We start from the raw sequence: 27,151 nt of genomic DNA, 5'->3' as shown, positions 1-27,151 counted from the left end.
AGCTGCAAATGCAATCTCTTTTGTTCATTATTTTATTCATTTTTTAAAAAGGCGATGAGAAATTTATACTGGTCAGCTTCAGTATTGGTTTTCATGGCTTTTAAATATATATATATATATATATATATATATATATATAGATAGATAGATAGATAGAGAGAGAGAACAACCTAGACATAAAAAATAGTCAGAGGAAGTAGAAAGTACCAGACCAAATTCCAAATTGACCTTGCTCAAAATCAGGGTCAAGGAACAGTAGAAAGAATCAATCTTATTTCCAAATTCAGTCCGAATTCCTTCCCAGGTGGCGTGCTCACTGACAAACAGTCCAGCCTTTCCCATCCTGACAGATGGCTCAATCAGCCCTGAAGTACAGAACTGTTTAAAAGGTATGCATACTGGATAGTGATTGCTTTAGTCCTGGAAATAGACGTAAGGTTTTTGTGTGTTGTTTGTTGTTTTTAATGGCACAAATAGAAAGACATCCAAAAGCCCATGGCTTTCCTTAAATGGAATAGGCTTAAACACTCAAGAGAGATCGACTTCCAATTGTCCTTCACCAGTTAAAATATGACACCATTAAAATCGGTAAGAAATAACATAGGTCAACTATGCTTTCTTAATTAGAAGAATGGGGAAAAAAGAAAGGAAGGGTTGTGTTTAAATCTAAACTAGGAGGCTTTTGAGAGAGAGAGAGCTCATCTCCAAGAGCTCCCAAGGGCCAAATGAGGAGCAGAAGGAGGGAGAACAATGAGCAAGGAAGTCAGGACCGCGAGGGGTGCGCCCACCCACTGAGACGGTGGAGCTGATCTAATGGGAGCTCACCAAGGCCAGCTGGACTGGGACTGATGGAGCATGTGATCAAACCGACTCTCTGAACGTGGCTGACAATGAGGGCTGAATGAGAAGCCAAGGACAATGGCACTGGGTTTTGATCCTACTGCATGTACTGGCTTTGGGGGAGCCTAGTCTGTTTGGATGCTCACTTTCCTAGACCTCGATAGAGTGGGGAGGACCTTGGACTTCCCACAGGGCAGGGAACCCTGACTGCTCTATGGACTAGAGAGAGAGGGAGGGGAAAGGGGAGGAAAATGGGAGGAGGTGGAAATTTTTAATAATAATAATAATAATAAAAAGATATATATAATATTTATTATTATTATTATATATATAAAAAACCAAAGTCCTGATAAGAATTCAGAGAAAAGCAGCAGAATAGAAGGGTTAGTAAACGTGTTGACATTATGACTTCCTTCCTCCACAGGTAGTAAATTCAAGACATAGTCAATCTAGGAACACAGGCTTTGAGAAACACGTTCCCACCAGGTCAGGACAACTTTCCAGAATAATTAAAAACAATGCTATATTTAAAGATATGTGTTTGATTAAAAGCATCACCTCAGCTCCTAACATCCTAATCCAAAAATGTCTGGAATGTTTAGTTGGGGGGCTTCATGCCAGACCCCTGGCATCCATTTTAAAATGTTGGGCTGAAAACTCCATCCCAAGCCCCTTCCCCTGGGAGTGGTCACAGTACAGACACCACCTCCAAGAAAGCCCGGCAAATGGTGACCCCTCCCCAGGGAGGGTCAAGGCCACTTCCACAGGCTATTTAAACTGCCCCCCAGAGAATGAACACGTGGTGTCCTGGTTTTCCCTGGTCTCTCTGCCCCCCCCCACTGTGTTTTCCCAGGGACCACCTGGCAGCCCTGGCATTCATTAAACCTGGGCCTTTTCTAATTGGGTCTGATTTGATCTAATTTGGATTATTGCATTAGGCAGAGAGGTTTGTGGGTCAAAAAATACTTAACAATATGTATTACCTATCACACAATCTTATTTTTAAAAAGCTATAGTTCCTTTTTTGACAAGGCTGCATTTGTGTCTTGGGGGATCTCAGATAGTCTTATAGCCAAGACTTTCTTGACAGTCTCCCTGTAAAGTAAGATGGCAGATCGTGACACTGCAGAGCTGGAAAGATTTGGGGAGGGCACGCAGGGATGGATGCCAAACTCCAGATCCACAGCCTCCCCAACACTGCTATCATGAACCACCTCCCCTTCCACGCACCTTTGTTGGCTAACTATGTTGGACTGAATAGCATAAAACAGGTCAGTGGGCGTCTTCATTCTACATACCGAGAAACTGCTAGGACATTTTTCATTCCACAGTTCATGGGACTGGTGAACTGGGATGCAAGGATATCACACTTCCTCGCAGACTAGAGTTTAAGATTGAAACAGAGTGGAGAGCTTGGCTCTGGCTGTCAGAAAACACGCTCTTTCACCAGATGCATTGCTGACTGTCTCTGCTACTCCCAGAAGTCTGTCATCATGTCTGATGTTTGGTTTTCTCCTCTGAAAAGTGGGGTGCTTGAACTTATTCCGAGGGTTCCTTAGCTTCTGGAAATGTGTAAGTGCTTGGCAGTCCCCCCCCCCGCCCCGTGTTCAACGAAGAGTCCTGAGCTTTGCAGATATAGTTCTTCTTGAATACGTATCTATGCAGATAACTGATAAGCTCACATTTCTTGACGCTCAGCATAGTAGCTCTGTTCTAGTATGAACTAATGAGAAGTCTCAGAAACAAATGCGAAGCTGGAAAGCTAGAGTGTGCACACACCCGTGGAGACTCTGGGCCTCTGTCAATTCCTCATGCAGAAGCATAGGTGTATTTTGGTAGCCCACTGATGAGACAACTTGGAATAAACCACGGACTGAGAATGGGTTCTCTCTGTCACGACTGCCCTTCTGCTGGCCATGTGTGTCTACACTGTGAGCTGTGCTCACAGCCGCCGCAGGACATGCTTCTCTTTGAAGAGACAGCGGAAGGAGGATTCGCTGCTCAGAGGCCAGGGGCGGATAAACAATCTTTTGTGTCTCCCTACCAGACATTCTTCTGAATCCTGATTCTACTCCTCAGAGAGTAAACTTAGTGGAAGTGAAGACTCAAAGCTGCCACTGGTTCAGGGCGCTCTCCAGAGGCTCTCCCAGGTCTCCTCTTGCCTCCGCTCTGACAGCTCGGGAGACTCTCACTGGCAGATTGGTCTTTTCTTTGGGGGGACAGAGCAATGGAGAGTGGCTGAAGAGTGAGCACAGGACCTGACTTGTTACACACAGTGCACCTGTACACACACCTCCTAGCCTGACTTGTTACACACAGTGCATCTGTACACACACCTCCTAGCCTGTCTTTCCTTTTACACTACTCCTAGATCTGTTTTTTTAATGAACTTTTTTTGGATTAGTGTACAAAATAGTAGATTTCATGATGACATTGCATATGTACGTATCATTGTACTTTTCCTATTTTCATCTCCATCATCTTCCATTGTCCTCCGTCCCCCAGACGCCAGTCCCCTTCCCCACCCCAGTGAGAGAAAACATGTGGTGTTTGTCTATTTTCTCCCTTTCGCTCTCACTCCTTCCCTTCTCACCTGTGAGTGTGTATGTACGTGTGTGTGTGAGTGTGTACATGTGTGTGTGAGTGTGTGTGTATATGTGTGTGTGAGTGTGTGTACGTGTGTGTGAGTGTGTGTGTACGTGTGTGTGTGAATGTGTGTGAGTGTGTGTGAGTGTGTGTGTACGTGTGTGTGTACGTGTGTGTGAGTGTGTATGTACGTGTGTGAGTGTGTATGTACGTGTGTGTATGTATGTGTGTGAGTGTGTGTACATACGTGTGTGAGTGTGTATGTACGTGTGTGAGTGTGTGTACATACGTGTGTGAGTGTGTATGTACGTGTGTGTGTACGTGTGTGTGAGTGTGTATGTACGTGTGTGAGTGTGTGTACGTGTGTGTGTGCGTGTGTATGTACATGTGTGTGTATGTATGTATGTGAGTGTGTGTGTACGTACGTGTGTGAATGTGTATGTACGTGTGGGAGTGTGTGTGTATGTGTGTGTGAGTGTGTGTGTACGTGTGTGTATGAGTGTGTGTACGTGTGTGTGTGCGTGTGTATGTACATGTGTGTGTATGTATGTATGTGAGTGTGTGTGTACGTACGTGTGTGAGTGTGTGTGTACATGTGTGTGAGTGTGTATGAGTGTTGTGTACGTGTGTGTGTGTGTGTGTGTGCATAGTTATCTCATATTGATACAATATGCTTGGTAGTAAAGTTTGGTAAACTCATTGTACAACTGGTCCTGAACTTGTAGCAATCCCCTGCCACTCCCTCTAGAGAATGGAAAAATTACAGGGATGAGCTATACCTGGCCCATTCTTCCTCTTTCAAAAGGTTGCTGTTTCAGTCATTGATGATCATGGCTCTGAACACTGAAGGTTCAAACCTGACACCAGCCCAGCTCTGTCGACAGCTGCGGTTCTCAGCCTGCCTACCGCTGCGACCTTTAAAATACAGTTTCTCACGTTGTGCTGACTCCAACCATAACATGATTTTTATGGTTCTTCATAACTGTAATTTTGCTACTCTTATGAAAATGTAATGAAAGTATCTAACATACGAACCCTGTGGAAGAGTCCTTCAACCCCCAAAGGGGTCATGACCCGCTGGCTGAGAACCACTGCTCCAAAGGACACCCACAGCCTCGTAAAACAGGAGGGAAGTGCCTACCACACACTGATCAGGACTGCCCCCTACAGCGTGACAATCCAACTGAACTAAGTTTGCCATATTGGAGCAGAAACACGGTATGTGTCAACAACCACCTGAACCAATTGGGAAGCGTCTTGTGTAGGATTCTTTAAAGGCCATAAAAGAATGCAAAAAGAACATTTCCACTCTTCTGCTGCAAGTCTAAGGGGCAGCCGTTATAAGTCCAGCGTTAACGTGTGTGCCAAAAGCCCATGCGTGGATCTGGAGGTTTTGACTCAGAAATTCCTGTTCTAGAGTTTTGTCCTAAGGAAATAATCCCAATACAGAAAAAGTTTTCTATACCATGCTGCTCTTCATGGTGTTATTTGTGATAGTGAAATGCTAAACACAATCTAGACAGGAGAATGCTTAAATATGGGCTGCTATATAACCAGTTAAAAGTCAAGTTCACAAGACCTGTAGGCAAATATGCAGGAAACCAGCATGGAAACTAGGACTCAGTGCTTTGAGAAAAGTGGTCCTCAGAGGCGCGCAATGTATTCACACTTTTCTAAGTGAGTTCCCCGCATTTGATTCCCTTCCTCCTTCTTCCTTTTCTTTTTCCGTATTTTCCAGATGCCTTTAGGGAATGCTGTAGTTTATGATGGAAAAAAGGCAATGAAGAAAAAGCTATCACGATTCATCCAAAGAAACAGTTATATCCAGGAAGTGAAAGACGGCACTCTCATGAGGGCAGGCCAGTTCGTGTTCCCTGTGAGAAACGGGTTTTGCAGGTTATAATTATCACAAAGACGAGTAGAGGTGCGAACAGGAAGACAATCTCAGAGCTCTTACTTAGTCCTTTGCAGAGAGCCAAGCCAGGGAGAGACCCGAGTGTCCATAAAGAAGATCTGATTTGGGGTAGTTTTAAAGGACGGATGTTAACTACCAGGCCCTCCTGGCTTCTTGCCTTGGAGTTCAGCGCCTAAGCTATCTCATTAGTCAAGCCGAAGGAGCAGAACCAAGCTAGCACAGAAGACACGGACGTCACCTGAATAGAGCTGAGGAGATCTAGTAGGCCGACCGTGTTTTGAAAAGTTACCCCTGCTTTATCACTTCACTGTCTGACTGTTTCTCTTATTGTCATCTGAGTTCAAACACAAGACTAAGAACAATGTGGAAAAGACACCGACTAATAAGAAGTCAGAGGCATCTTAGCCCAGAAAGCAAGCCCCTGTGTGACGGACGAGAAGTAAGTGGAATGCTTGTCTGAGGTCCCAGAGAGTGGGAGTGGGAGCTGGGCTCTAAGCCAGGTCTCCTGAGGCCGGCAGCGCAGTGTGACATTCTGAGTTCAGAGGATAGGACGCCTTCACTTATGGTGGGGTTTGGGCATCCCGCCAGCACACTCCCAGCTTGGGATCTGGCAGGCGCCCTTTCTCTGGTCCCGCACCTCCCACCCAGCTCTAACAGCTCATTAGCACAAAGAGAGGAAAGGACCTGCTTTTTCAGTTGTCTAGGGGGTGTCAAGTACTTTGTACACAGATGTGACTGCATTTTGCTGTTCACGCAAGAAAGTAAATTATTAATTTCATTTTACTACTTGAATATGAGGCCCCAAGAGTTTAAGTTAATCAAGACTTAGCCTTGTTCAACTACCGTGACCTTTGAAGTGTTTATTGTTCAGGGTCACTAGAGAAATTGAGCTAAAAAAATCTCTTTCTTTTTCTCTTTTCTCTCTCTCTCTCTCTCTCTCTCTCTCTCTCTCTCTCTCTCTGTGTGTGTGTGTGTGTGTGTGTGTGTGAGTGTACATGATATGTACATGGTGACAGATAAACAGAGAGAGAGACATACAGAGACTGAGAGACAGGCACACACAGAGAGAGAGAGAGAGAGAGAGAGAGAGAGAGAGATTAGAGTGATTAACTCACATGAAAACAGAGGCCCTCAATCCCAGGATCTGGAGCCGGCAAGTTAGAGACCTAAGGGACAACAACTGTTATCTAATTATAAGCAGATTGTCTTCTTCTTCTGTTTGGGTCATCAACTGGTTGGAAGGGGCCCACTCACATTAGAAAGGCCAATTTGTTTCATGTGGTCTATTGATTCAAAGGCTCCTATTCCCCAGAAAAATTCTTGAAGCCATGCCTACAATCATTTTGGGCCCATATTTGGCACCTCATGGCCCTTGTCAAGTTGACTCATAATAATAGCCACTACACCTCTTTGCTAGTATTCTCAGGACTGAACTGGGTTAAAGGTAAGCTACCTGTCAGAATGGTCAAGATCAAAACCAATGATGATAGCTTATGCTGGAGAGGATGTGGGGTAAAGAGAACACTCCTGCATTGCTGATGAGATCGTAAACTGGTACAGCTGCTTTGGAAATCAGTATGGCGATCTCTCAAAGGATATATCCAAAGGATGCTCAATCGTACCACAAGGACATGTGCTCAACTATGTTCATAGCATCATTATTTGTAGTAGCCAGAACCTGGAAACAACCTAAATGCCCCTCTGCTGAAGAATGGATAAAGAAATGTGGTACATTTACACAATGGAGTACTACACAGCAGAGAAAAATAATGGCATCTTGAAATCTGTGGGCAAATGGATGGATCTAGAAAACATGATACTGAGTGAGGTAACCCAGACCCAGAAAGACAAATATAATATGTCCTCACTTGTAAGTGACTTTTAGACATAAAACTATGAAAAACCAGCCTATAAATAACAATCCTAGCAAACCTAGACAACAAAGAGGACCTTAAGAGAGACATACATGGACCTAATCTACATGGGAAGTAGAAAAAGACAAGATCTCCTGAGTAAATAGGGAACATGGGGACCATGGGAGACGGTAGAAGAGGGGGAGGAAGTGAGCAGAACAGAGAAAAATATATAGCTCAATAAAAACAACAAAAAATGACTGAATTATTGAATACATAAAAAACAGATGGATGTGGGTTGTTTCTGTTATATTGAGTGGAATGGAAATCCATTGGATTTTCAATTAAAAGTTGTTGGGTGATTGCTTGGTAATTAGAATAATATTCATTCAAATAGACTTCTATTTGTTTTTATTAAAAGGTAAATACATTTTAAAAATAGGGTCCATTGTAGCCTACACTTGCTTCAGATTCAATATATAACTAAAGGTGATGCTGAACTTCAGATTCTCCCATCTCTAGAATCTGGGAGCTAGGATTATAGGATCTGGGTCCCCTTGCCTGGCTTATGAAGTGGTGGAGGTTTGAATCTATGCCTTCCTCCAAGTGAGACAAGCACTTTCCCACCTGAGCAACATTGCCAACAGGCAAGAGAATTTCTACAAAACCACAAAGGCAAATATTTCATGCATCATATAAAGATGTACAGCGATTAGATTTGAATTGTTTTCCTTTTGTCTAAACTCCATGATCAATTATAAATAATTATCAGTTATTCTTCCTATTTGGATATCTAAAATTTCATGGGTGCATGGGGAAACCAGTCATTGAGAGGGCTGAAAGAACTTAACGAGACAACATACATGAAAGTGAAATTTAAACTACCACATAATAAAAATGAGAGGTGTCTACCATGATGAACAGGATGAGAGTTTTGTTTGTTTGTTTGTTTTTCAAGACGGGATTTCTCTGTGTAGCCCTGGCTTTCCTGGAACTCACTCTGCAGACCAGACTGGCCTCAAATTCACTGCCTCTGTCTCCTGAGTGCTGGGATTAAAGGCGTGTGCCAGCGCCGGCCAGCTAATGGTATAACCTCTTAAATTGAGAGGAGTGTATCAAATTCTACCCTTAGGTTTATAAGTAAGTGCTTCCTTAGATCCCGGACAGCATGGGACACGCAAGAAGAACCCCCTGAGATCACAGATGGAGATGTTCAAGAAGCCAGGAAAGTTTATTGCTCAGTGAAAAAGAAATCTTCAGAATCAATGACAGTCATTCGACCTGGAGCTGAGTGGATCATGCATTCATCGGGCTTCTGAATTAGGTCTTTTTCAGGCAGTTTGCTATCACTGCAAAGGAGGCTGACTTTTAGAGAACAATTGAGGGCTAGCGGGGAGTGAGGCTCAGCTGATAGACAGCTTCCCTAGCATGCAGGAGGCCCTGAGCTTGATTCCCAGCTTTGCAGAAAACCTGGCACACACACACACACACACACACACACACACACACTTATAATCTTAGCACTTGGGAGGTAGAGGCACGGAGATCAGAAATGCAACTATATGCTGAGTTCAAGGCCAGCCTGGATTACATGAAATGCTGTCTGAAAACCAAAATTTATGTGGATGAACAAGTTATGCTATGTTTGTATGATGATGGTGAAAAGCTGAAATAATGCATACATATGACATGTTCATCTGACTACCAGGGTTCAAACCCAAGCCCTGCCGATGAGCAATGTGTGACCTACGAGAAATGACACATTTGCCTTGGATCCCATTCTTCACTTGCATTGAATGTAAAGAGATCAAGATAAAACTTCCAATCCATAGAACTGATTGAAGCATTCAGAGAGATAATGCAGGTAAATTGCTTAGCTCACCAACAGCTACTCCCCAATAAATGTCAGTTATCATCATGATAACATTATGTCTTATGAAACCATTGACTTTGAAACCCTGGCGAGCAAGATGGCTTGGAGGATGAAGGCCCTTGCTGCCAAGACTGACGGCGTGTGTTCAATCCCCAGGTCCCACATTGAGGAAGAAGAAAACTGACTCCTGGAAGTTGTGTCCTGACTTTCACACAGACACTGTGGTGTGCCTCCCCTCCCCCACCTCCATATACAAACACAAAATATAATAAATGTAATAAAAATTAGAAAAAATAATGTTGACATCCTAAAAAAAGGCACATTCAAGTAAATCATAAGCCGAGTTATAAAAGTCTCTTCTGAGAGTGTCTGGTCAGAATGTGCTCTTAAAACCACGCAGCAGAGAGTAGGATACCCTGTCTGTGAGTGCAATATAGTACTCAAATAGGAAACAAAGAGTCAGGAGAATATTGGTTTCACAGAGTGCACACTGTAATTTCATGGGATTTGACTACCTAATTGTGTATCCTGGCTCTACTGTCTGCCAGCTGTGGCCTCAGGCACATTCCTAACCTTATGAAGCTTAGTTGTCATTTTGTAAAACAGGTATAAGTGTACAATTAAAGGAAGTAAATTAGGTAATGATGAAAAATGGTTCCAAGTCATTTCTTCAGTTTTTACCTTTTTCTTCCATGGTTTCTCCTAAGTACTTTGTTTATTTTTATTTCATGTGTACAGGTGTTTTGTTGCATGTCTGCCTGAGGCACTATGTCTGTATGTGTCTGCAGGCCAGAAGAGAGCATCAGAGCCTTTGGGACTGGAGTTATATTTAGGAGCTGACATATGGGTGCTGGGCCTTGAACCTGTATCCTCTGGAAAATCAGCCAGTGCTCTTAACCACTGAACCATCTCTCCATCACCCACCTTCTTCACCACACAAACATTACAGAGCAAAAGATGCTTCCAAAATCCTATAAACTCATCTCCAACTCTAGCAAAATCAAAAACCAAAGCCAGCTCTTTGCTTATCAGGGCACAATGAGCAGAGTCCTGGTAAGTTCCATCCGGGGGGGGGGGGGGGTTGTTCTTTTAATACAAGTGTAGAAATCAAAGTTGAACTATAAAGTCGATTGCACCAACTAGCAAGTTTGGCACAGAAAAGGATAATTTAAAGGTAGCAGAAGCCTATGGTCTAGTCTCAAATGAGAAAGAGGCTAAATTTTTACTTACAGGCTTTAGAAACAGGGAGCAGATTAGAACTGGGAATTTCAGGTGGGACCACCCAGGCCTCCTAGCAGAGCCTTGATTGGGATCTGGATTGGGTGGGCTTCTGGGTGTCTGTGTCAACCTCTGGCATGCACAGGAGGGTAGATTTTTTTTTTAATTCAGTTGTTTGGAAGATAAAGAGAGAGGAGCTATTACGGCATGGCTGTGATGCGGGGACTCGACATCTATGGGACCTGAGCTGTAGGAACAGGCTCTAAGGTACCAGGAGACAAAGCTCAGTGCCAAACCACAGAAAGGGGTAGGCACCTCATTTCTTCCCCACACAATGGCAAGTTGCTCTGTGGCCCCAAGGCCTGTGAAGAATAGACCCCATCTTGGCCCGCTCTGTGAGGAAGACAGGTTGTCTAAGCCTGGAAGCAACCTGGCACTATGGCAAGATGTCAAAACATCTCCCTCCAGGATGGGGCTTTCTGGAGCCATGGTAACAACCCGGAGCTAGCAGATCATGGCTGGGGAGGAAGTAGAAGAGATGAAACAACTTGAGACTGAAATGCAATGGGATTCTCTAAATCGGTAGTTCTCAACCTTCCTAAGGCTGAGGCCTTTTGATATAGTTCTTTGTGTTATGCTGACCCCCACCATAAAATTATTTTGTTGCTACTTTATAACTGTAATTTTGCTACAGTTATGAATCATAATGGAAACATCTGTATTTTCTGATGGTCCTAGGAGAGCCCTGTGAAAGGGTCATTGGACCCCCCAAAGGGGGTCATGATGCACAGGTTGAGAGCCATTGCTACAGAGACTGGAGACATTCTGTTTGTACTACGAAGACATGCTGTGGCCCTGCATGAAAAGCAACCATGGCTGTCTTCATGAGAGCCCCTCCACTGGCCTGTTCTGTCAGGGCCTAAGCAAGAGTGCTCTGACACCTCAGCACAAAGTTGGAAGAGCCCCCCAATCTCTTCCAGTTGCTGAATGGCTTCTCATCATCTCATCATACAGACAGAAAAGGCAAAGCAAACATCAAATGCACAAGGAAAGATGACCTCATCTTTGACCTGTCTCTGAATAGAGCACTGTTTAAACCAAAAAAAAAAAAAAAATAGGTCATTAATATGTGATGAAGTCATTCCTGTCTATAATAACAACTAGTCAGCTCTTGAATATATCATGAGCTAGAATGTTATCAGTGGCAGAAATTTAAGAAGATAAGAAAGCTTATCTTCCAAGACATTAAAGGTCTCTGAGTTACTGAATGGGAAACACACAGTGCAATACTCATGGGGTCTGTTAAGCAAAAGGCACTGCACCTAAGACTCCAAAGAAGGTTGAGGTGAAAAATAACCCCCAAGAAATAACTTCACATTGCTCTAAGTAACCACAACATAAATGCAATCTTCAGCCCTAAGCAGCTTCTAAGTGAAAATATAAATGAATATTATAAATTATTAATAATTGATGTTCACTAATGATAATATAAAACTGTAAAACCAAACACTGTAGTGTTCTACAAGTCTTCAGGGGACCATCTGGTTACACTGAAAGTAACCTAGCTTCAGAATCCTCCTAGTGGCCCAATGGTGGCCGGGAATGAAATGGTCCTTGGGAACAAGGCACCTCACCAAGTTTGTCTAAGTTCATCTTTGGCGTCTACAAACCAGTCTATCATGAGGAGTTTCAGATGGCTTGCCTAAGAGAGCTGATTTGCTCTGCCACCTAGTGATAATGGTGACCTTGGTCATATCCATGTTCAAAACTTTATGGCAAGTGGTAGGCAAAATCCACTAGGCTCGGGGACATGCAAGTCATGACATGGAGCAAGCCTTGTTCCACATAGTATGTCATGGTTTTATGAAACTCAGGATACAACCCTGCAGAACATCAGGAATGCCGTGTTTCATTCACTCCCCCTCTAGCAGGCCAATGCCCTCTCCCCAGGCTTTCACTGTGCCTTGCTTGGCCTGCAATTACAGAAACATTTAGAGTGTGTTATTGTTATTATGGGTCATGTCTGTTTCCATACTGGACTCTGACTCCATGAAAGCAAGCTTTACTTCAATTTTCTTAGTGTTGGTCATAGACTTGGGCATTAGGTAGGACCTTAGTAAGCACTGAACCGAGGTCAAAAGAAGGGAAGAAGGGACAAGGAAAGGACAGGAAGGGGTCAGCCTTCAAAACTTGGCATTTGCCGTTCACATCATGTCTTAGCTCCACTTTCAAACTTTCGAGGGTCTACCAGACTTTGCCATCTGGTGTGAAGTAGACCCACAGTTTCTGGATGGCCTTGAATTGTCTTTTGAGCCTCAAATGCTCTGTTCCTCTGATTACACTACTCTCCACTAAGCCCCTGAAGTCATCTGCTAGCCCCTCATTTCCATTAACGCCACGTGACCGAGAAAGACTGGAATCCGTCTCTTCCTCCACTGCCTACCCGGATTTTGGCCCTCCTCACCTTCTGCGAGTGTCCCCAGTCACCAGCCAGACTTCCCTCTGCCACTCAGACGCCACACTGTGCGCTTTTGGATTTCTAATGACTCCCCGTTTGTCATCTGGAAGATAATGGCAACTATGGCACGCGGATAGCAACCATAGCCTTTCCTAAACTCACTGTTTAAGATCCACACTCCTCAGTTTCTATCCTCTATCCGTTCATAGGAATTGCCATTCTGCAAATGCACCAATGATTCGCAGGTCCCTGAACCTCCCTGTGGGTTCTTCAGTGTAGCTAGAGTACCCATCTCAACAGCCCTTGCTTTGACCACTCCCTGCCTATTATACATTTTCCAAATGTCACTCAGATGTTGCCTGCCTAGCATGTCTTTCCTAGAATGCAAATGCTTGTAAGCTTACCTGAAAGATAGCAAAATCCTCTGGGGTTATGCTTTCACAGCTGTGGAAACCACAGCACCCTAATTGGACGTCTATGCAAATCTTGTGGAAGAGTTTTCTCTGAACAGGAGTAACTTTGTGTCAGAGTAGAAAGACCGAGAAGGGAAGTGTGGGCTGGATTCCAGCCTTCGCTGACCTCTCTGGTTAAAATCCCAAGTGCAAAGAAACATTTTATCCATGTTGACCCTGAGACATATCACCATTGTTACAACTGCCTCTGAAATGTCAGGGTCTTTCCTCTAGTTGGTGGCTTCTGGAAGGCAGTTGGAGCAATTAAAATTTATGTTTCCTGGACTTAGACACAGAAAGCGTTGATGTGTCCTTTGAACTGTTGATTTTTGGAGTGAGTGGACATTCCAAAAACTATCAGAGCAGATATGAGGAAGGCCCTTGGACCACAAAAATATCTTTATAATTCTTACATGCAGAAATATGTTTAGCAGTCTGCTCTTAAGTAAATAACTTGACTTCTGTATTCCTCCATTTCCTTTCCAGAAGATCAGGAGAGCAATGGTGCCGACTTGTAATGTTTCAGTGTCTAAGTTCCCCCACGGGCTGCGTGTTTGATCACCTAGTCCCCCTTCTGGCCCCATTTCAAGAGCTTGTAGAACTCTTGGAACTGTGGACTAGCCAGCAGAAGTGGGTTGGAAGGGGGGCTTTGAATGTGGTATTTTCTTCTGGCTGCAACTCTACTCCTCTGTCCCAGATGTTCCAAGATGGGGAGGCCTCTGTCACCAGAAACCCCTCTAGGCCATCTGACCCATGCGTCATGACAAACCCTTCTCCTCTAAGTGGCTTCTTCAGGAGCTGTGTCATCATGATGAAAGCAGCGGCAAGTACAGCACCCTGGGGGTGATTCATAAAGGGTTCACAAGAGTGTGGCACGGAGGGTGTCACGAAGGACTGGTTTCTGCTTCTCTGGGTGCTGGGAATGAACCCAGCGTTTTGGGAATGCCAGGCAAACACTCTGCCACAAGCACGTTCTAGGCCACTACTGACTAATATTATTGACACAGAATAAACAAAGAGGGATCCTCAAGTGAATACTCTGAAACCTAGCGATAAATACAACCTTACTGGAGGAAAGAATCCTGCTGCTTTGTCTTCTAAAACTGGAGATTGATTGTACATTCTATATAAAGACATTACCATTAGTGTTCAGCTGCTGAAGAGGTTTACCTCAGAGACAGACTCACACTGGAGAATTTGGTAGGATTTAGATGTAACTGAAACCACACCCCTGTCAGATACAAGCACCGGAGCATGAATGGGTTGTGTCACCTCTCCTACGGCTCCAGTGTTTCTCCATCTCACCTTGACCAAAAGTCCTGCTTCATGTCCTCCTCCATAAGTCCCTCCCAAGCCCAGAATTCCCTCTTCCATAGGCTAAGATCCAGACTCAGGCAAAATGAACTTCTCTCCCAAAATGTACTGTTGCAACTCCCTTGACACTCCCTTTTGCCAGCCCTTCTTCCTAAGTCTTCCTCTTCCCCGACTGATTAGTGAATGTCACTGATCATGAACATCCTCCCCATTGCCACAGATCTCTCTTAGACAAGCCATGCCCTGTTTCCCCAGCCCAGCCTAGCTGCTTCCCCCTCTATGTTCCCAAAGCTCCATGGTCACAGTGTGGTTACAACTCTGGTTAATACTTAGACTAAAGGACAAAGTTTAAGTACTTCCCTAAGGGATCTGGACCTTAACTGCCTGGGCCTGAATCCTGACTCTGCTCTTTACTAGTGGTGTGATCTTTGCTTTTCTGTGTCTCTGTTGCCTTATCTGTGCAAGGACAGTAATAATTAGACATACCTCCTTTATTCATCCAACATAGAATTATCACCTGTGTGCTAGGAGCCAGGATGTTCTGACATCAGGAGATACACAGTAAGCACAACAGAGTTCTTGCTGTCATGAACTTACATAGAACAAAGAGCCAGGCGATTAAAGCCAAACATACCCAAGTGCCACAATCATTGTAAGAGGAAAAGAGTGCTCTGTAGGGAAAGGCGTGCTGGCTGTTGGAGGAAAGTCTCTCCAAGGAGGTGTTATGAATCAGAGGCAGAAGAGAGGGCAGTAACGAGAGGGCCACGCAGAATTCTGAAGTGAGTACATTATGAGCAAAAAGAATTTCATGTAAAAAGTCCTGAGGTGGGGAAGGCAAGTACTTAGGAGTGGGGTGTTAGCGTGCGTGCGTGCATGTGTGAGTGTGTGTGTGTGTGTGTGTGTGTGTGTGTGACAGAGAGGCTGATGGGTCACTGAGTGAGGCAGAGGAAAGGACAAGCGACTCCCTATTCTTAGCACCACAACTTCCAGATTTTTATTGCCTAAATCTTTCTCCAGTCTATTTTCCCTTCTCTTCATCCACTATCTTCTGTGTTCCTAGATGTCTTTGCAGCCAAGTTCTTTTCAACCTACTACTGAGATAGTATGAGGATGTCCAGTACTCTCTGCTTCTTCAGTGACTGACTGGTCATTGTCTATAGGATGTCTAGTACTCTCTGCTTCTTCAGTGACTGACCGGTCATTGTCTATAGGATGTCTAGTACTCTCTGCTTCTTCAATGACTGACTGGTCATTGTCTATGGACCAAGTCCAAGGCTCTTACTTACTGGAGAAAGTCATCTAGGATCAATTCCTGCTCTATTTCTATATTGTACTACTCACTTTAGCCATCCAAAGTACCAGAGGCCCAGATGACCACATTTCTGGTCTGTATGTCTCATCCCAAGCTGTTCCATTTGTCCTGGTTCAGTTGTTCAGTTAACTCAGTAGTCAGGCATAGCTTTACCTTTGCCTCACATAATTCCTTGGAAATACCTCAGAACTTCAGCAACATTACGTGCCACATTGTAGACTGAGGTGTCTGTCCCACCTGGTCCTGCAACCTTCAGTCCCAAAGAAACACACAGAGGCTTGTATTAAGTATAATCTGTTTGACCCGTTAGCTGGTGCAGGATAATTGTCTGTATTCTGTCAATCATGTTTTGAATAAATGCTGATTGGCCAGGCAGGAAGTATAAACAGGTCAACCAGACAGGAAGTAGAGGCAGGGCGATGAGAACAGAAGAATTCTAGGGAGGAGGAAGTCCATTCCTCCAGACTCCTGCCCAGATCACCAAAGAACCAGGATGTGACCAGCCCTGCCGAAAAAGGTACTGAGCCACATGGCTAACATAGATAAGAATAATGTGTTATATATAAGCTACACGAGCTAATGGGCCAATCAGTTTATAATCTTATGGAGTCCTCTGTGTGATTTTCTTTGGGACTAAACAGCTGGGGGACCAGGCGGGACAGAAACCCCAATGAGCCCGACCCTCATGTTACACACTAGCTCAGGCTTATTATCAACTAGCTCCCACAACTTAAATTAACCCATAATTCCTGTCTATATTTAGCCGCATGGCTTGGTACCGTTTCTCAGTGAGGCATTATCATCTTGCTTCCTCTGCATCTGACTGGTGACTGCATCTCTGCCTTTCTCCTCCTCAGAATTCTCTTACACTAGTGGCCTCACCTATACTTCCTGCCTGGCTACTGGCCAATCAGCATTTTATTAAACTAACATGTGAGCCTAATCTTTGCAGCATAGGAGAGTATTGTACCACAGCATCACATTCTGTGTATCATCAACAAAACCTGTTTATACTTCGGTCTTTCTAATTAGGTGCTCATTTTCTTGAGGCTTCTTGATCATGTATTTCTCCCAAAGCATGTTCTAAGTACTAGTCAAGACACAGAGATGCTAGCCTCTCTTTACTCACACTGTTAGCTTAAGTCCTTACCTGTAAACTGTTTCGTCTCAGGCCGTACCACACAGCTGCCTATGTGAGATTGTACTCTGGGGGCTGGGTTTTAAATACTGCCTGCCTATTTCTTTTTTTTTTTTTAAATTTATTTATTTATTAAGGATTTCTGCCTCGTCCCCACAACCGCTTCCCATTTCCCTCCCCCTCCCCCGATCAAGTCCCCCTCCCTCATCTGCTCTAAGATTCATCAGATCACAGTGGTTTGAATAGGAATGAACCCCAAGGGCTCATGTATTCACATGCGTGGTCATTAGAGAGTGGCGTTACTTGAGAGGATTAGGAGGTGTGGCCTTGTTGGAGGAGGTGTGGCCTCGTTGTAGGAGGTGTGGCCTAGAGAGTGGCTTTACTTGAGATGATTAGGAGGTGTGGCCTTTTTGGAGGAGGTGTGGGCCTCATTGTAGGAAGTGTGCCACTGGGGGTGGGCTCTGAGTTTCGAATGTTCCAGTCAGGTCCAGTGTCACTCTCTCTTCCTACTGCCTGTGGATCTGGATAAGAAGGCTCCTTCTCGGGGGCTGGAGAGATGGCTCAGTAGTTAAGAGCATTGCCTGCTCTTCCAAAGGTCCTGAGTTCAGTTCCCAGCAACCACATGGTGGCTCACAACCATCTGTAAAGAGGTCTGGCGCCCTCTTCTGGCCTTCAAGCATACAGACAAGAATATTGTATACATAATAAATAAATAAAAAAAAAAGGCTCCTTCTCCAGCACCGTGTCTGTTGTGTACACCCACCATGAGAGTAAAGGACTGAGCCCCTGAAACTGTAAACCAGCCCCAATTAAAAGCTTTCCTTGACAAAAATTGTCATGGCCACGGTGTCTCTTTGCAGCAATAGAGCACTGACTAAGACATCCATAAAATCCCAGAGATAAAATGTGCAGCTCCCAAGAATGTCTGACTGAGGAAAGTGGGGAAGAAGAGCAATAATTCTGAGATTTTACTGTGCTTTAAGCAGCAATAAATTTTAAAAGGAAATAAAACAGTAGAAGAATCAATCATGTATTAAATTGCCATACAGTGTTCAATTTCCCATTCTTTAAATGGGAAGGCCACCTGCCAGATGATTACTAACCCTGTTTGCTTTTCTTTATATTTACAAGGTAGTTGAAAAGGTAAGTCAACTCACTTGCTTTCTTTAAATTAACACACTCCTTCCATTAGGAAATTAAATTCATTTATTATGTTCAATTCCCTTGAAGAGCTATTTTAAAGATTTGTTTGTTTTTATATGTATACGAGTGCTTTGCCTGTATGTATGTATGTATGTTTGTGTGTGTGTATGTGTGTGTGTATGTATGTGTGTGTATGTGTGTATATGTATGTGTGTGTATGTATGTGTGTGTATGTATGTGTGTGTGTATGTGTGTGTGTGTGTGTATGTATATGCACTGCATGCCATGGAAAGCAGAAGAGGGTGTGAAACCCCCTGGAGTTGGGTGCATTTATGAACCACCATGTAGGTACTGGGAACCAAACCTGGGTCCCCTGGAAGAGCAGCAACTGCCGTTAGCCACAGAGCTACTTCTTCAGTCTCATAGAAGCTATTTTTTATAGTTGCATGTCTATAACACCAAAATCAGAGCAGTGGGGGAAGACAAGAAAGAAGAAGAAAGATAGAAAAGAGAAATCATTGCCAATTCTTCCAAAGGCTTCTAAGAGACAAGAGCTGAATCCAGGTGATGGAGAAGACATCAATCATTCCATGCATCCCCAGCACAAATGTGCGGATAATGAATACTGTCTCTCAAAGGAAGGGAAGACAGATGAGAGACAAACCACACGAGTGGTTTCCATTTTCTGTTCCTTTGCACCAAGATCCTCCTCTATCTTTTGACCTTCATCTCCTCTTTGTTAGGCACCAATGACTGCTCAGATATGAGGTAAAGCCCTACATGGTCAAGTGAAGCCTGCCTTCTCCTTTAGAACCTTCGAGCATCCAGGAATCCTAATTTTTATTAGTGACTAATCTGACTCAGCCTTCAGGGAATGAAGTCACGGAGCATCTGCTTAGAGAGTCCCACTCCTCCCCAGAAGGAAAAAGGGTGGATTTCTTTGGTGCTCCCCATTCCTTCGGGTCCCTGGGCATGTAACCATGTTACTCTTGCATCACGTGAGTGAGTTAGCTGAACTACTGCAGTCAGCGAGGCCCCCTCTGGAGCTCATCCCACAGAATGAGAATAACTGCCACAAAACTCAGCTCCCCCAAACTTGTTTCCTCCAAACACCGCTCTTAATTATCAGGGGTAGATAGATTAGATAAGTTTAACCAACCTAAGACGTTTCTGCGTCACCATGGAAATTTAAAATACCTTTATTTGTGCAAGCTATTCAAAGCCAGGACTAAGCAGAAAGGATATCAGTGAAGCATTTGTTTGTGTGCTTTTACACGGACGTGGAAGGGAAACATACCAGAGTTTACATGTGTGCCATGTAGACCTCGACAGGGCCTGACCGTGGAAGGGAGACATACCAGAGTTTACATGTGTGCCATGTAGACCTCGACAGGGCCTGACCGTGGAAGGGAGACATACCAGAGTTTACATGTGTGTCATGTAGACCTCTACAGAGCCTGACCATGGAAGGGAGACATACCAGAGTTTACATGTGTGCCATGTAGACCTCTACAGAGCCAGATGTGGCTTGCAAGGTATCTTGTAACTCATCTCCTCTAAGCTGTAAAGCCCCTCCCCCTTCTTCTGGCAAAAGTTTGAGAAACTGCTGTTTTCTATCAGCAGATGCACAGATGGCTGGCATATGCCTGCTTCGCTAAATGAAACGGGCTCTCTGCAGAGTCCCTCTTTGATCCCCAGTGGCGTATCCACAACACAGTGTAAAAGACCAGGGCAGAGAGGAGTCATAACACTAAAGGCTCAAACTCACCCTTTTGAGACATGTACCTCCTTTAAACAAAATCACACCCGTGGTATGTAAAATGTATTCACATTCCATATTCGAAGTAGTGGAACAGGGGCCAGAAAACAAGCTATTTCCTTCATTCGGTGATCTAAAGACACACTATCTTGAATGACAAGTCCTGGGAGTCCCAAGACACGGAGTTAACTGGAGTTACTTAAACAATCCCAAGTCCATTAAAGAAAATGCGGACAGGGAAGATCTAGGGATCTAAATAATAGTATTATCGGAAACGTGTTCTTGCGGTGAAGCTGGGGCTAGGCCCTTTGAAGATAGAAAGGATGCTCTTGAGTTAAAATTCACCCCTGTTGCTAGTCTTTGATTTTTGTCAAGGGGGAAACCCCACTTTACTACACGCCTTTGGAATGCAGACACTCCAGTGGGAAACTTGAGACTGCAAACTGCAGCTAACATCTCTCCTGCCTTGGGAACGGGCTCTCTGGCATGGCCACAGCACTTGAGTGATGGAATGAGACCGTCGAGTTGTTATTACTGAAACGTATCTGTGCACTCATCCTGCATCACCTGAGCTGGCCATCGGAGAAGTGGCCTGGCTTTTTGTTTCTCTCCTTTTTAAATGGTATTTTTGTCCTGTTAAAACTGAATTTGGGTGTGACTGACTGGACCATTATAAGGCAAGTCCATACAAAGATGCCCTGCTGTGTGTGTATTTTATCCATTATTATATTTAAGTAACTAGTAGTTTCAATAATCCAAGACTTTTTAGTTGATAGGGAGCTAATGATGATTTATTGATTTCAAGAAATGCTTCCTTTGACACACTGTGACTTTAGCATATTTATTATTTATTCTTGTTTTGGGTAATGCAGGGGACTAACCCGACTCTTGAGTCGTTTATGCAGTCCAGCATTTTCTATTCTCGATGGTCATGCGGAACAACAAAGGAGGGGGCTGAGGAGAAGACTCAATGTGTACGAACAATGGCTGCACAGACAGGAGGACCTGAACTCCTATCTCCGGAAATGTAAAAAGCCAGGAGGTGCAGTTGTGTGTGCTGGGTGGAGATGAGGATCTCTGGGGCATGCTGGCTCACAGCCCAGTTCCAGGTTCTGTGTGAGACCCTGTCTCAAAAACTAGTCAGAGAGTGATGGTGCAGGACACCGCTGTCCTCTGGCTTTCTTCCACGTGCCCATGTGTGCACACACTATATACACTTAATAATAAGTTAAAGAGCACAAAGGAGCGTGTTTCTGCAGTTTAGCCTGACAGAGTCAAGTCCTCTAAAATATATACATCACTAGGATAGCAGACATCTTAAAACATTTTGAAAATGACTACACCACTGACTTCTAGTGGCTATAAGAACTAACACACACTCCACATGACCAAACGGGTTCTCTAAGATCTGGACCAGCTGGTCCTGATGGAAAGAGCTTGCTACATGATTCAGATGATAGATTTGAAGTTCATATTGGTTAATGATCTTCTCCCAAAGCATTTCACCCCAGGCCTTATCATCCAGCTAAGAAGCTCAGACTTTTAGCCATAAGAAGAAAGGAATTGTCAATGCTGGTGGCTCGGTATGATTCTATGAACTGTGCCTACCCACCCCTCCAAAAAAAAAAAGGGAAAAAAAAAGGAAAAAGCAACATCAAAATACATACATCCAAAAATGTAAATAAATAAATAATAAACCTCATTAAGTACTGGATTCATAACATCTTAATGTATCTACAGGCGATTGGCTATATTATCATTAAAAGATCAAGTCTTGCCAGGCGGTGGTTGTGCACAACATTAGTCCCAGCACTTGGGAGGCAGAGGCACACAGATTCCTGTGAGTCTGAAGCCAGCCTGGTCTGCAGAATGATGTCGGGGCAGACTCTAAAGCTACACAGAGAAACCTTGTCTCAAAAAAACAAAAACAAAACAAACAAAAAACAAATAAAGAAAAAAAAAAGGTCAAGTCTTTGCCAGCCTTATACATGAAGATCTACTCATTGGGATACATCTATAAACATTTTGGCTTTGCACCAAATTGGTTCATGTGGAAATCAGCATCCATGTCCTAAAGTTAGAACTCAGATGTGTGCAACCAAACTTCCTATTAAAATTTTTACTTGAAAGCCTTGGGGTTTAGGAAGTGTTATTTTCCAAATAAAATGTTTAATTAGTGCCTAATTTAGAAAACCGAAATGGTTGTTTATGGTCTCTGCCTGTCTCAAATTTAAAGAACACGAATACGGCACGGGCTTGTCGAAAACTAACAACTGTAAGCAGTTGAACACAATCGTAAGGGGTCTTTCCGCTTCGTGACTACAAAGCGTTTGAGCCTAACCCTTTTTCAATGGAAACTCTTCTCAGCTAAAAGCTTTTAGAGAAAGCAGGCCAGAAAGTGAGTGTTTTATATGGAAGAGAAAATGGGGACAAATGTCCCCAGACACCCCCCCACCCCCGCCAAAAAAGGAAGTTCAGGTAGAATGATTTCAGGCCAGAAAGCCTTCCAAAGCAAACCACATAAACATTAGCAAGATCTCTGGTCTCCATAGATGATTGCCTATAAAAAAACATTTATTCTGCCATTTTCCTGAGTGATGTGTAATATGGAAATGACAAGGGATAGTAGATATTAAGTATTTATAACATAGAACATCGTGCAATTTTAAACTCTTCATCCATTCACACGTATCTAATAGAAAATGAGTTTTTAGATGACAGTCAACACATGCTCACTCTCAGGAAACCGAAATGTCACACTGTGTCTGTGACAAGCATTTACACCTTAGAAGACTGGAAGTTGACCAAATAAAAATTTCCTGTGACAGCCAACCTATTATAACAGAATCAAACAAAATGTACCATTTCACAGACTAATTTGTTATTAAACTTTTTCCCACGGCCGCAAATTATGCCTAGAATATCCATGTTATTGCTTTACCATGTTTTGCCATGACCGCTGGACCTCTGACTTTTCAGCTAAATTTATATTCACACTCATAACAATTTTCTTAAGAATTGTTTCTGTAAATAAATGCCCCACTGAAAAAGTTGCATTTGAGCCATTTCCAAACATCCTGGTGGGACTGTCCTGCTAGGAGTCCCAGGGTCTCATCCAACCCAAGAGTCCACACAGTTCCTACCAAAAACACTTGCATGGGAGTGAACCAATTTCCTAGGGGAAAACGAAGCTCATTTTGGCTCCCCTTGAACGTCTCTGATGCTGATCAGATGCTATGCTTTAAATGGCTCTTGACACTTTGGGTGACTGGACTTAAAATTTACTAGAAATAAATAATTACTTATTGCTTTTTACTAGGTCTTGAATCTTAAGAAAAACAAACAAAAATGACAAAAAGCTTGGTCCACATGTCGCTAAAACAGCCAAAGCTTAACATGTAATGAATCAGATACGTTTTGTTTCTGCAGTGTTGAAATGTCTAAATGTTTGGCATCATTTGGATTAAATAACTAGATAATGGGGTTAATTTTTCATTTTTCATATTTTAATGTGGTTGGCTTTAGCTATGGATGCCTGTCAAAATACTTAATTGATAATGAAGTTATTATTTTTTTTCATCTTCAAATTTGCCTGGTATTTTAAAATAAATATGGTGCTGAAATCACATTATTCTTAGGGAGCAAAATTAGTTATATTTAAACAAGATTTTAAAACGTATTTTTTTTGGCATTGTGGAGTTCTCCCCTGCTATACACTCCTGCACATAAGAGGAACACACATCAGATGCTGTGTAATGGCCTGGAGTCACCTTTCCACAGAGAACAAGGTAACTTCTTGAGATGCTAATGTTCTACCTAAAGAGATAAACCACACATTTAATCAACACCTAAGCAGGAAAAAATCTAACACCAGACTCTTCATCCTTTGCTAGTTCTGCCGTTTCCCCTGACACCTCACCAGACAGTTCTGAAATTGCTGACTATGCGAGTCCATTTTATATTCAGCAAGAAGCTGGTGTTTGCAAATATGCAGTTACAAAACAATAGAGCAGGCAGTAAGGAATGGAAGGTGTGCAGTGTTTGTGTGTATGTGAGGGGAGAGGTGAGGGGGTCTGTGACTGTGTGTGTGTGTGTGTGTGTGTGTGTGAGAGAGAGAGAGAGAGAGGGGGGGGTGCCAGGGGGGTCTGTGACTCTGTTGTGAGTGGGAGTAAGGGGGTCTGTGACTGTGTTTGTGTGTTTGTGAGAGGGGGGGTTAGAAGGTCTGTGACTGTGTTTGTGTGTGTGTGTGTGTGTGTGTGTGTGAGAGAGAGAGAGAGAGAGAGAGAGAGAGAGAGAGAGAGAGAGGTGGGGGTGCGAGGGGGGTCTGTGATTCTGTGGGGGGTAAGGGGGTCTGTGACTGTGCTTGTGGGGAGGTAAGGGGGTCTGTGACTGTGTTTGTGTGTATGAGAGAGAGAGAGAAGGGAGAGGTGAGGGGGTCTGTGACTGTGTTTGTGGGGAGGTGAGGGGGTTGTGACTATGTTTGGGAGCTTGACATTCTCTACTGTTTTCCAATTATGCAACTCTTTCACCTGACGGGGTGGGTGGGTGGGTATTGAACTACTTTCTAATGCTTTTGATGGATCCATTATTATGAACAAATCTCTTTAAAATATAGACTGCTGAGTGCAATAACAAGTGGTTAACCACCAGTAAACAGATTTGGGTGAAAGAGAAGGAAGCCAGGGAAGGCCAGTTATTCATCGGTGATTTCACAATATTCCAAACTAAACTGCACATAGAGTTTCTGTGAAGAGAGAGCTGCAGGCAAGAGAAGAACCACTTGTCTGTGCAAGAACTTATCTGTGCAAGAACTTGTCTGTGCAAGAACTTATCTGTGCAAGAACTTGTCTGTGCAAGGGGCCACAGACTCTATGACCTGGGTCCACTAAACATCACTTAACAAAAACGCACAGCAATAGGAACATTGACTGGTCTGGATGTGGTCTATTTTAAAAGAAAATTAAAAAAAAAATAGACCAAACCGAGGGTTAAAAGGCAGCTGAAACGGTCCTGCCTGTGCTGTAATAGGCAATTACAGGGAACCAAAGTGGTTTCCTGATTTAGCATAGTTTCTTTTTATAAAGTGTTTTCTTGATTACATTCTTCTTGAAAATGGCTATTTAAGCAATTTTAGAATTTGAAAAAACCTGAAAATGTGCAGTTAATTATAATTACAATGGTTTTCATAGTAGACACATTTTTTTACCAACTAATGAGCAGAATTTATTGCTTACACTTGTCCTCTAGACAATTGGGCCACAGAAATTAAAGTCACACAGACATTTTATGCTACCCAAATAAGAGGCCGTTAATATTGTCATGAAGTTGTATAGAAGGTAACACAAATAGTCTATTGCAGGTTAAGTACTAAGAGGAATGCTTCATTAACATAGATTTTGTTTCTTTTTTTCATAGAAAAGCAATTTGAATGGTCACTTTAAAAAATCAGTAGTCTGAAATTTTCATTGTTTTATTTTATTTCTTTTGAGTCTATGAACTTCTACCAGAAATGGATGATATCACACTTCTCTGAGCAAACTCAACATATCAGCTTTTAGAAACGCATGCCAAGAATACCTTTAAACTTACTTTGTTGTTAAGCATAAATAATGTCACAAATGATTATCACGTAGTATTGAAAGTATTTTAAATGTTTTGTTAATTGCTTAATACCAGTGATTATGGAAACAGTGATATGAATATTTGGGGTAAAGACCCCAAACTCACAACCTCAAGACATCAAATCTTATTAAAAAGGTCCTCGTAGGCACATTGCCTCTTAGATTCTTCCACTTATTTGTCAACTTCAAATACATTGGAACTGATCCCTTTTTTGCTTTGGCAACCAGACAAGAACTTGTATAGAACCGTAAATGTTATTACATCACACACCGTTACTATTGCTGCTCGCCACTAGAGAGAAGAAATACCAGAGAGATTTCTTGCTCTCTCTTATCAGACCTTACCTGCCCCGCAGCTTGCCAGGTAAAATTCATGGAGTGGATATTGACAGGAATGGCTGGCATTCTCTGTTGGGCTTTCCTGAAATCATGTGTGAAGGGGGCCATTTTCCCCTCTGAGACAATCAGAATATCTTCTTCAAATCCTGTCGTGTAAATAATAAACAAACGTATCAAACCAGATTCATTTCGAAGAAACAGGCGTCTCATGCAGAAAGCAAAAACCTGGGAGAACCAGCGTAGGTCACTGCTTTTCATAAAGCACCTGCCAACATTAATAGGGTTACTTTCCGTCCGTGCATGGTTAGGAGCCAGGCTTGCTAACACACGATGGAGTCAAGCAGTGCTGATGTTGGGTTCCTATAACAACTCTGCAGTCAGGACTGGACCCGCCTGCCTCTGCCTCCCAAAGGCTGGGATTAAAGGCGTGCGCCACCACCTCCCCGCTAGCCTTTGCTTTTTTGAGAAAGAAACTCATAAATGGAACGTCCAAAGGAAAGACGCTGGTTTTAAAAGAAAGCTGCAGTCACCCTCGAAGTTAAGTTTAAAACACACTCGATGCGTGTATGGAGAGACTAAGGATAGACTGGGAAGGGACAAGTGCAGGGCCTTACCTATGAGCACTCTTGCCTGATGGGCGTCGATCCACAGGTACAAACTCTCCTCTGGCGGCTGCCCAGCATCTGCTCGCAGGAGGAGTAGGCAAGGTAGGATGCTCCAGAGCCAGAGCGCAAAAGCTGGGACAGCGCTTCTCCGGGCCATGCTGCTCAGGACCTTCTCCCTGGTGGAGCAACTCCTGCCGCCGCAGCGACAACCTGCGCTTGTGAAGTTCTCGGCTTTCTTTCTTTTTCTTTTTTCTTCTTTTGGTTGCAGCTGGCGGGGCTGGAGCTGTTGCCACTTAAAACGGCTGGACTTTCAAGTCTCCGGTCTCCAGTGCGAGTGAGCCTGGGGAGTGCTGGAGAGGAGGGAGTGTATGCGCGGCCGCGCAGAAGGAGGGGGCCTGGAGGGAGAGGGGACCGCAGAGACACAAGGCTAGCAAAGCTGGCGGTGCCAGCATGTCCCGCAGTGCCAGCAACAAGAGGATCACACGCTGGAGGGAGGAACCGCGGGAAAGGCTGGCACAGGCGAGCGCTAAGAGCTGGGGAGGCGCGGGCGGCCGCCACTAAGGGGCGCTGCGGGGCCGCGTGGGCGGGGCCGTGGTACCCGGGAGACCGCTCGCTTGCTCCAGATGAATGAAGTGCTGCACGCCCTGGGTTGTGAAGGAAACACAACAGAGAAAATGCATCCAAAGGGACTTCAAGGTCGTCTCTCGAGCCTTCTTCTGCCAGAA

General features: G+C 43.7%; 1 protein-coding gene across 1 annotated transcript in view; it reads right to left on the bottom strand.

Moving 5' to 3' along the window:
- Wif1 (WNT inhibitory factor 1) overlaps positions 1-26,760 on the bottom strand; it is a 65,451-nt gene extending 38,691 nt beyond the window's left edge. Inside the window, exons 1-2 of the mRNA XM_041674244.1 lie at positions 26,436-26,760; positions 25,828-25,967 (exon numbers count right to left, since the gene is read on the bottom strand). Coding sequence (XP_041530178.1) covers positions 25,828-25,967; positions 26,436-26,583 — 288 coding nt within the window. The 5' untranslated portion in view covers positions 26,584-26,760. The remainder of the gene's footprint in view (positions 1-25,827; positions 25,968-26,435) is intronic.
- Between the last annotated feature and the right edge of the window lie 391 nt (positions 26,761-27,151).

This window comes from Microtus oregoni, unplaced genomic scaffold (genome assembly GCF_018167655.1).
Source record: "Microtus oregoni isolate MIOR12 unplaced genomic scaffold, Mior012 000001F_ref0000356, whole genome shotgun sequence".
Lineage (NCBI taxonomy): Eukaryota > Metazoa > Chordata > Mammalia > Rodentia > Cricetidae > Microtus > Microtus oregoni.
The sequence above is the reverse complement of the archived record's forward strand: the minus strand, read 5'-3'. Positions and strand labels throughout refer to the sequence as shown.